This window comes from Bombus pascuorum, chromosome 7, assembly GCF_905332965.1.
Source record: "Bombus pascuorum chromosome 7, iyBomPasc1.1, whole genome shotgun sequence".
Taxonomy (NCBI): Eukaryota; Metazoa; Arthropoda; class Insecta; order Hymenoptera; family Apidae; genus Bombus; species Bombus pascuorum.
In genome coordinates, this window is record NC_083494.1 from 234414 (window position 1) to 244869 (window position 10456).

At 31.9% G+C, this 10456-nt stretch overlaps 1 protein-coding gene across 3 annotated transcripts; it reads left to right on the forward strand.

The window, feature by feature from the left end:
- Nucleotides 1–425: 425 nt before the first annotated feature.
- LOC132909008 (odorant receptor 13a-like) lies at nucleotides 426–9382 on the forward strand. Of its 3 annotated transcripts, XM_060963579.1 has the most exons (7): nucleotides 426–616; nucleotides 1633–2004; nucleotides 2677–3013; nucleotides 4978–5190; nucleotides 6016–6129; nucleotides 8821–8976; nucleotides 9197–9382. In XM_060963579.1, exons 2-7 carry the CDS (start codon nucleotides 1748–1750, stop codon nucleotides 9245–9247), a joined length of 1128 nt encoding a protein of 375 aa, XP_060819562.1. In that variant the 5' UTR covers nucleotides 426–616; nucleotides 1633–1747; the 3' UTR covers nucleotides 9248–9382. The 3 variants fall into 3 exon arrangements, with proteins under 3 accessions (XP_060819562.1, XP_060819564.1, XP_060819563.1); XM_060963581.1 differs by lacking the exon at nucleotides 6016–6129; XM_060963580.1 differs by lacking the exon at nucleotides 426–616 and having other exon boundaries at nucleotides 1504–2004.
- Nucleotides 9383–10456: the final 1074 nt, after the last annotated feature.

Consider the following 10456-nt stretch of genomic DNA (forward strand, 5'->3'; position numbering starts at 1 on the left):
ACTATTGTTATTCACTCCAAAATTAAAGTTCAGAGGACAAATGATTCAATAATATTGCATACAAAAGAAAGAAAATGCGTTTATTCCCGGTTTAATGGTAAACTAGTAAAGTTTAAGAAATTTTGCGCGCAAGTTCTTATTCCACAATGTTTCTTAGTTTCTCGTGAATTTTCTTCGTCGCGTGACTCAAATAATTTATTGTGCGCTCGCCTGTCGTACATTTATACTTGTATCTTTTATGAAAATCACTTTCCGCTGCAAATAAAATTGAGATTGCATTACAACTCGAGCAGCAGTTTCTGTAGTTGCGCCTGTTCCCAGCAAACCTGCAATCACTTTGATATTATTTGCAACATTTATGCGATCATCGCGTACGGAAAGAGCAATCGCTTATCAATAGCGAATAAGTTCCACGAGTTTGAACGCTAGCAGTGTAATTTTGCTACAAAATTTTCAGTCTAGCGTGACGAGGTGTAGCAGCACGTTCATGTTTTATAAATCTGTCGATGGTGATAGTCCGACTGCGGTTTCTTATGCAAATTCATATTTTTGTGAAAATAATTTAAAAAGTCGGACCTAAGCGGAAGTTTATTTTGCCTGTTAAATATTATGTCAGGTGCTGGATATTTTGTACAGTGAGGGACAAAGGAAAGTTTGTAAAATAAAAAGAATAAAAGGACACCATAATTTTAAAGGACACCAGGATTTATATTTAATAAAAGAAATATATATATATATATATATATATATATATATATATATATATAATATACAGTGGATTCCGTTTATTCGAGCCAACGCTTAGTCGGTGCAACACTTTATATAAAGTAATGCTGAAAGAACAGAACCTAAAGGAATGAATTGCCCAAGTTGTCTTCTATTAATTGGGGCAACGTGTCGCTTAGTTGGGACGGATGATGTATGCAAAAGATAACAAGTGGGACGGCACAGGGCGCAGGAACAAGAAGACTACTCTTCTCTGTCACTATATTATATTGCAATATGATCTTATTTGCAACATGACACTTTCGGGCAAAATGTATTTCTCCGCCTTGCCATCTTTTCGTAAACGCGCTGCTTATGTTTTGCATTCCTCTTCTGTTCGTAAATACGACAGCATGGTTTTTATATAAATTGAGTCAACGATGTTCACGTATCTTTCCTAATACGTTGTGCATTTTGTTGTAATTCGACTTTTTGCATCGATGAAAAGCATTAATGATAACGATGGTTATTGACAAGGAATGAAAATAGTTTTGCACGAAGAATATGTATATACGTATTTCACATTTATTCTACAAATATTTAAATAAATGTTTTATTCTTTATTTAAATTATGGTTCGTTTTATATAATTTTAACCACCGTATTTACGTATCTGATAATTGGTATAATAGAAATAACCGCTTAATCGGGTCAAAAACCGCTAGTCCCGATATGTTCCAAATAATCGAAATTCACTGTATAACACAAGATAGATGATCGTTATCAATATGATAAAAAGCTTTACGAAAGTTACTAAAATCTCTAAACTAAACTTCCCTTTATCCGCAACTGTGTATTTTAGTGTATTATGTGCATCCTATGCATCTTTCTGCTTTTGAACATCCCTTGAATGTATAAAAATCCGCAGTCTAGCGATAGTGATGGAATGGAATGGAAAAGTAGCTCGTTTGGTGGAATTTTATCAATGAGAGGTCAAAGTTTCGAACGGTAGAAGCAAAAAGGAACCAATCATTTAGTATGAAATGGCTCCGATTAATACAATCAGTCGGTCGGTGAAGTACGGCCTTCGTTACGCTGCGTCTTGGCCAGGAGCCCCACTCTCAGTCTTATGTAAACTCTTTTGGATGATCGCCCTTGGCGTAGGGCAGACACACCAATACAATTATATAATCAGGCATTACAAAGTTCACACTCTTATAGAAATAATAGATAATATAAGTATTTGCCTGCCGTTTAGTTTAGTATGTGTAAAATTAGTTATTGCTTGGACACATCAAGGGTAAGTTTTTTATTTTCATTATTCTTCAGACAGATATTTAGATGTACGTTGTCGGAGAACATTGTGATCTCGCTATAAATAAGTATTAAAGATAGAAATGTTAGTCGGGTGAATTTGACGCGCTAAAACAGCTACCAAGTTTGTAATTTGACTTAATTTATAAACGTACTCACAATTTAGTCCCAAATTTCATGGGTCCGACTTATTTATCTAGAAATTTAATGTTTGCTTTTCACATTGCAAAAATAATCCTATTATAAATCTAAGCCTGTGAACAAACAGTGACATACTACGTAATAAATATTGATGCGTTTCTTTCTTCAGTCATCGAGCTGTCTATTTCTTCTGGATATATTAACTTTCAGCAGTGTAATAAAATAACGAAGAATTCAGAACGGACGACTTAGAAAATAATTATATCTTTCCAAACTTTCTCGTACTTGTGACATCATATAGAAAATATATATTGTACTTTAAATTTTTTATACGAAATAACTGTTAATAACTGTGTTACATATGATGACATTTAGCTTGTAAAATATGTGATACTACAGTCGATACAGTTCACTTATAACTCATTTGTAGCAGTATTTAAATAGCAAATGTATTAATATTTAATTGAACATGTTGCATTACGCAAAGACTTAATATATCCAAAATATTATTTCACAGCCTGCTTCACAGTATTTTATCAACCATGGAAGAAGAGTGCCAAACGTATGCTGTTATAGATACAAATAACTTAATATCGAAAACAGCGCATTGGTGTTATCGTTTGACGAATATCATAATAAGTACCACTATAGCATCCACGGTTTTTTACGTAATCGGCGTTTTCACTTCTAAAGGAGTTAATGCGACGACACCACGAGAACTTTTATTAAAAATGGATTTGCCCTTTGATACTAACAAATCGCCCACTTTCGAGCTTGTGGTAATTGTACAATATTTTTATCAAGCATCGGCAGCTTTTATATTCGCTGTATTCACGGGCCTCCTTTTGATGATAGTAAGTATTAATATAAATACTTTTCCAATACTATTCGATTCTGCTTATGGGATAAAATATAAAATTTAATTTTCACGTACTTTAAAAATAATCTTTTAATACAATTTAATGAATCAAATAGGACCAACATTATTTTCTAATATTAAAAGGTTACATAAGTGGACATTCATTATTTTTCTTCATTTATTGGTTTAGCTTTTTAGTTTAATATAGTATCTCTATTAAGTAAATAAGTTATAAACAAAATATTTGAAATAGCTAATATTTTGGAACTTTTGCATATACCGATGTACAATTATCTCCTAAACTATTCGTTTTTGAAACGAATGTTTCAACTAAAACATTTTGTTTTTTATTTTAGTTGTTCACCTTACTGTGGTGAACTATATTCTGGCATTTACAATCTTTTACTTAGGATCGTAGTTACACGAGTGTCGAAACAGTCATTGTCGCAAGGATCGATTTGAAACACGGCTTGGGTTTATTCTTTGTAAATTTCACTGTAATAGGCAATAAATATTCACACGAACAAGATGGATGAAATTTCGATTTTCAGTCATACATTATCGAAAAAGGAAAAAAGCACACAAGTCGGGGAAGTGTTTAATGTGGAATGAAAAGTCGAAGCTACTGGAAGATTATATATAGAATATATATGCATTGCATATGTTTTAAAGTAAACTGCAAACCGAGGAGGAAAAGCTTTTTAACTCGTTCCATATATTTCGATCAATGTTCGATGAATTCCATCTATGACAAATCCTTTTAATCGATGTGCCAACGTAGGTCGCAAGTAATTGGGATCTTTGCACGACGCGATGAGGATTCTTCTCGCGAAGAGACCTCTTTTTCTTCATCCAAGGTCGATTGGCTAGAGGATTTTTAATTTTCGAAAGTCTTGCTGCCGTAGGAGTAGCTGCACGAGAGGATCGCGTTTCTAGTTTGATACGGAAACGTAAAAAATAACACTGAAAATTGTAAGGGCTATCCATTATTTCATAAAAAACAAATGACAAGTCGACAGGTCTATGATCAGATCCGTAGGAATAGATAGAATACAGCAATGTCCATATCGAACGCATGACAGACGATGTTGTACCATTTGCTGCCTGCTGTCAACGGTCGGCAGATGTCAAATTTGATGATTGTAACTCACGTGACTGCTCGTATCTCGTATGCAACGAAATGTAATGTCCCCGTGTGAGAGATATAACGCGCTTCGTAAAATCCATTTTTTTCAACGATTGTGCGACAGCTGTGTATGTGGTAGACAGGGTGTCTCATTCTCAGGGTCATCGTAAGACGATCTGCTCGAAACAGAACAAGTTTTATTTGAAACGCTTCTTCGAATAACCCATAGTTTAGGAGATATTTGCGTTGATCGGTTAAAATGAATCATAAGGTGGTCAACCGATTAAGGGATGATTCTACGTAGAAACATAAGTGAGAAATGTGGAATAGGATCTTCTTCTTCGAGGCCCCGTTTTCGGGGATATCGATTTTGAAAATTTATCAAGTATGCTCGAACATGGCTAATTCCGGATTGGACGGGAGAAAATAATCGGCAGGAAGTTATTCTACGTGTAAGAGTAAGTGAAAAATGTAAAATAACGTTTCTTCGCAAGACGTTTTGTTTGCAAGAAAAATCAATTTGAAAATTTATTATGCGCATGTACTAGGCTATTTCTTAACTAGACGTGTTCAAACCCTATTTTCTCGAAGAAACCTTAAACCGACAAATTTTATTCCGCGTAGAACAATCGTCCTGCTGATTGCACATTCATATCCAATCGGTAATTACTCATTAATCAAGTTCAAGTACATTAGTATACGAATAATAAAAATTAACTTTGTAAACCATCGAGTAAGAATATCTTTCAAAGTTTAAGTATTTTTCCTCGAAAGTGTATACTTTTTTGGGTTGTTTTATTTAACAATTTTATATTATTATTCTTTGTTTTTAGGTCCTTCATATAGGTTGTCAAATCGATGTTATGTGTCAGACATCGTCAGCAACTCCTTATAAAAGTGAAAAGCAACTAAAGTTCTTCATTAGCAGGCATCAAGAAATTATTTTATTTGCAGAGAAAATTGAAAAGTTCTTTACTTATATAGCGCTTAGTCAACTTATAACGAATACTTTAATTATTTGTTGCTTGGGTTATCTCATAGTGCTTGTAAGTAATGCACCGATATAATACAAATAACAATAACAATAACGATGAGAAAAGTTTCTCTAAACACATGCCCGATATGGTCCTGTTTCGAATTAACAGCTTGTTTTGTGTCGTAACAGTTGCTTATCTTCAGAGAAATTGCTAGAGATGACCAGGTCCAGTTTCAGTAGAAGCTCGAATGCGTCACATTATAAATTGTCAAATTTGTTCGAACAGCTGACACGCGTTTCTTGGCAAATTTGATCGTCGCATTGACGAAGAGTTTCAATAGCGTCAACCGACGTCTTATAAACGAGAGATTTTTAATGCTATTAACTAACGATAGATAACTAATGATAGAATGGGCCCAGGTCTGCAGAGCGAGCTGGTCAGGCAATGAAGTTACCGCGACTTATCCATTTTTCGAGACATCCAACTGCCAAGTCGAACTAACTAATGTCTAGCGTTACAAAATAAGCTGTAACTCAAACTGTGCTGAATCAGTCCCTGGCCACACTTCCCACGTGTTCTTACTTGTCCTGTATACTCTATATCAGTTTGTACTGATATATCGAATGCTAGTCTTTATTTCATTGTTCATCCCTTATTATCTACTAATATCTAAAATCCGAACAACGATATGAATACCATAAAGATATTTTAGACACAGATTTAGGTGAGTTTAAACGTAGATGAGATCATACATGAATACACCTATACTTGACGAATTTTCTATTTATTCGGAATTAACGCCTCGTACGAAAAAAAGGCATTCTGGATCTTCGACATATTGATTCCTACATATACAGTATGTATAAAAGAAGTTTAAGACGTTATGTGTTACAGATAATACATATTGAGAATGGATTCCCTATGTTCATGAAATGCGTTGTATTCTACATCTCCGTTTGTTCGGAAGCATTTGTATATTGCTTCGCTGGAGAGTACCTGAATATCAAGGTTATTAAACAATGTACTGAAATATCTGAATCGATCAATTTCTGATCTATGTTAGATGATACTTTTATAATACATAATACAATTTCGTTTTTATAATACAAATATTAATTTAGAAAATACTAATTTGTTAAACATTATCTAACAATAAGGGTGCGATATGCAATAAGCTTCTCCAATATCTTCTACTTATATAGTTGAAGATAATTATTATTGTATACAGGAGTTTTTGTTATCTTTGTTTTTTATCATTACATAGATTATTAACATTAAATATCTTTATTTTTATCGTACGTCCTACTTTTTCGGCTTTGAATAGACGTCCGATTTGAAAACGTATCACCTACTTGAACTCTCTGATTCTCAGTCGAAATCTACGATTTGCTTTGCAAACAACATTGCATAAAATATCAATTTTTGACAACTATATACATCTACTTTCGAAAATACCACGACCAGGATTACTTTGAAAGCAAAATGTTGCAGTACATATTCTTCTCTTCGTTTGTACGTTTATATTTATAAATATTTTATCTATTTTATCTATTCTTAAATCTACACTATATATTAGCGCCTTGCCATTGACACGAGCTGTCAATCCGATCGATCTGACAATATTAAATGCATATATGTTTTAAAATCAATTTTGTTTTCCAATATAACGTTTGTTTGTTAAGAAAATTGTTTGTTCTTTATTTACTTTTTTATAGAGAATTATACCACTAACCTGGAAAGTACATTTTATGGGTAACCTGTATAGCGATATTAGTTATTAATTTATTTGCGTACTTGGTTATTGCCTTGCAAACATAGTTGAATACGATTTGCATATGATAATGAAGCAATTGGCGAATGTTAATTAGCACGTTAATATAGTTACGAGAACATCGTAATTGAGAAGTACAGTAAGTCGATAAATTTTAAGAGTGACAACAGTTAAATAAATTTGTGCTACAATAATCTATAATATTTCAATGAGATTGAAATAAAGTTGTTTCTTTTAGAAATGTAATCTTTCTCGTATAATTATCGTACATTCTTTCAATAATTTGGTGAATCTTAAGACTTATATTTTATTCATTTTCTACTACGTTTTATTACGTTTGTATGTATATAAATTCATGTTCGAAAATACACGAGTATGTATGAGTGACAGATGGCTCGCAGCTACCTACTTTAAATTTTCAGCAAAGCGATGTACGCTTAAATTTAAATATTTATTTTTCAATCGGTGGGTTAAAAATCAACTTGAATTTCTTTAAAGTATAAGCATAAATAGAGACAAATAAACAGAAGATATAAATATAGTGCTTTATCGTTGTTATATACATATAATATATGCATTATCTGTTCTATATGTATTAATTTATCATTTTTCTGAGTTGGAGAAGTTTATTGATTTCCTGCCTGGTTATTACGCACGTGTTTAGTTTTCCTTTTCAGTTTCTAGTTAATATCGAATTGCAAGCTAATAAAGTTCATTAATACGTTCATTAATACGTAAATATCATCTAAAGTCGAGTTGGAACTTCGGTTGACGCTTATTATTTGAGTAAAATCACAACAGTAAGATATAACAAAAATAAGCGAGAAAAGGTAACAAAAGTTTATTTATCCAAGCCGCGAAATAATAGTACAGTAAATAAATTTATCTTACATCCAAATAATAATAAAATTGACACACACTGATCGCTAACATTGGCTATAAATGAAATTGCAGTGTTGTGAATCATATATTTAATAACAAGTTTGATATTCGTTATCTTTTATTATGACTTTTAATAAGTCGATTGGTATTCTGCGTGTCAACTTTTTAAATTTATAGTACGTCGCATATAGTGTAAGCATATCAAAGTATTCGAAACTAAAGTCAAATATTAGTTGCACGATTAAATTAACATAATTGCTAATTCGAATAACAAGTATGCCAACATAAGTTTCAACGTGATGATGCATGTAAAAGCGTTAATTGCCATCCCGGTGTATTTTGTTTTAGTATATCTCCAATATTTGTATTTTTTTTTTTTTTTTTTTTTTAAATACAAGTATCTCATCATAGGGTAAAACGGGGTATAAAATGAAAAATAAGCTGTCTCATTTTGATATAATGTCTACGAGGAAATATGAAATTGTGACATTATAATCGAAGAATAAATTTTCGTTCTTTGAGAAATACTGAAGCTCGACATTCCCCATTTTCCCGTGGACCCTTCATATGTCTACGACTACTACATACTTTTCATGCTATACTATGTATACTAATCTTTCGCCAAGCGTATGTCTGCAACGAACGTCTTGTAACTTCCAGATACATTTCCGGATTACTTTTTAATTTTTCTATTATAACTACGATGATCGTGTTTCATTACATTGCGAATGAAACTTCAAAATCTTACGTATAACGCACGCAATGTACTCATAAAAAAGTCCTGTGGTAAGTAGAATACTTTCGTGAGACGTCGCATTCATTAATTATAATGATAAATTAATGTGCAATTTTGAGTTATGCAAAGTTATAAAATTGCAAGTTGAAAAAGGAACTAAAGATATGTTGAGCGTAATATGTAAATATTCTCTACGCATATATACATATAGTCTATTTTACAAAAACGTTAACTAGGTGTATAACCGTATATAATCTCCGTTTTACCCTATTTTTTGATATCTTATTCCTAAAATTCCATTTCGTTTTAGAGTAAATTGATTGCGGACACTGCATATGAATTTCTTTGGTACGATATACATCCAAGCAAAAGCCGACTTTTAATACCTGTGATATTAAGATCTCAAAGAGGATTTAGTTTCACTCTTGGGAAATTTGCAAATCTTTCCATGTCAACCTTTGCGGCTGTAAGCTGTTTATAGTATGGATCTTGTCATTTGAAATACTTACGAGAACGAGAAATGTTTTATCAATCCTATTTGTATAAATGCAAAAGATCACACCTAGAGAAATAGAAAAGAATCAAAGTATTTTAAATAACGCTTTTATAATTTCGCTTTTATAATTTAATTTATATAAAAATTGACGATAATTCAGCCGAAGAAATGATATATTTTCTACTTTTAGATTATGAAAGCTTCAGGATCGTACATATCGGTGCTACTTGCAATGACTTGAGAAAGAAATTCGTAAATACTATAGAATGGTTTATCGTAATTTACGTATCCTAAATTAATTAGTAAAGAATTGTTATGATACAGGAAGGCACAATATATCGTGTATGTAAAAATAAAGACAAAAGAAAATGCTAAATGTGGAAGATTCGTATGAAGATCACGGAATAGAAACACGATAAGTACATTTCCCTTGATTTTTTATTTCAATGTCACTATATAGTAAAAAAAAAAAAAAAAAAAAAATATATTTTAATATAAAAGAACTAAAAGTGAAACTTGACCAGACAATAATATAAATATCAACTTTATTTTTAATGTCCTTCAATACTTTGATATTAACGCAAGCAATATTTTGCACTGTTTTTTCAAATTATGAGAAGGATAGAAAAAGAACATGATTCAAGACCATCATCGTTATTTTGCAAACAAGAATAGGTATCTTCTTTCTAATATATTTGTAACAAATATTGACAGTGCGGGCAAAAGTTTTGCGGTAAGAAAAATTTATGTCTTTTAGATAACCGAAATTTAACAATTTTCCCTTTTTGTATGGATTTATTTACTACACCATCGTGGATCGTAAATATTTTTTAAAATTGATCTGTTGTCAAAGATCAGTGGATACGTAGTATTTCACGTTGCGCCTCGAATGAGAAATTGTGGTTGTAAAAGGTAATATTAGTTTGTATACCGCTCTGTTTCCTGAACTATCAGTTAGGAAAGAATTTATTGCAGATACACTATACCGTGCAGCTAGTTCTACTTTTTTGAATAAATAACTTCTATTTTATATCGGTAAAGATCTTTTTGTACGATAAATTTTGAATCTAAAATATACGCGATAGAACTCAATTTTAAAAGCTGAAAATATCTTAACCACGATACTTTAGAAATTAATAAACTGTGTAATTTATATATATATATAATTATAATTATAATTGCCTATAACTATTAAACGGTTGTCGCTTATATCTATAGAGAAAAGTGGCCAAATATGGAATAGCGTACCTAACAGAGAATTTTTAAAAGTCTGATAAATGAATATCTGTCAAACGACTATAGACTGTTTCACTCACTCGCTCTGCAAGTGTTTATTTTGCCAAGAACTTTTTTCCCAGTATTCTGATGGAGATATATGGATCAAGTGTCTGGTTCGGTGTAACAAATGTGCTGGTGCAGAGTTTTGCACTTGGATATACGATCACTGCGA

Excerpts from the sequence above, each read along its gene's own strand:
- LOC132909008 (XM_060963579.1), top strand. The coding sequence starts at position 1,748 with ATGGCTCCGATTAATACAATCAGTCGGTCGGTGAAGTACGGCCTTCGT. Across the intron at positions 2,005-2,676 it reads ATTGCTTGGACACATCAAGG|CCTGCTTCACAGTATTTTAT; the intron begins GTAAGTTTTTTA and ends ATTATTTCACAG. Across the intron at positions 3,014-4,977 it reads CGGGCCTCCTTTTGATGATA|GTCCTTCATATAGGTTGTCA; the intron begins GTAAGTATTAAT and ends CTTTGTTTTTAG.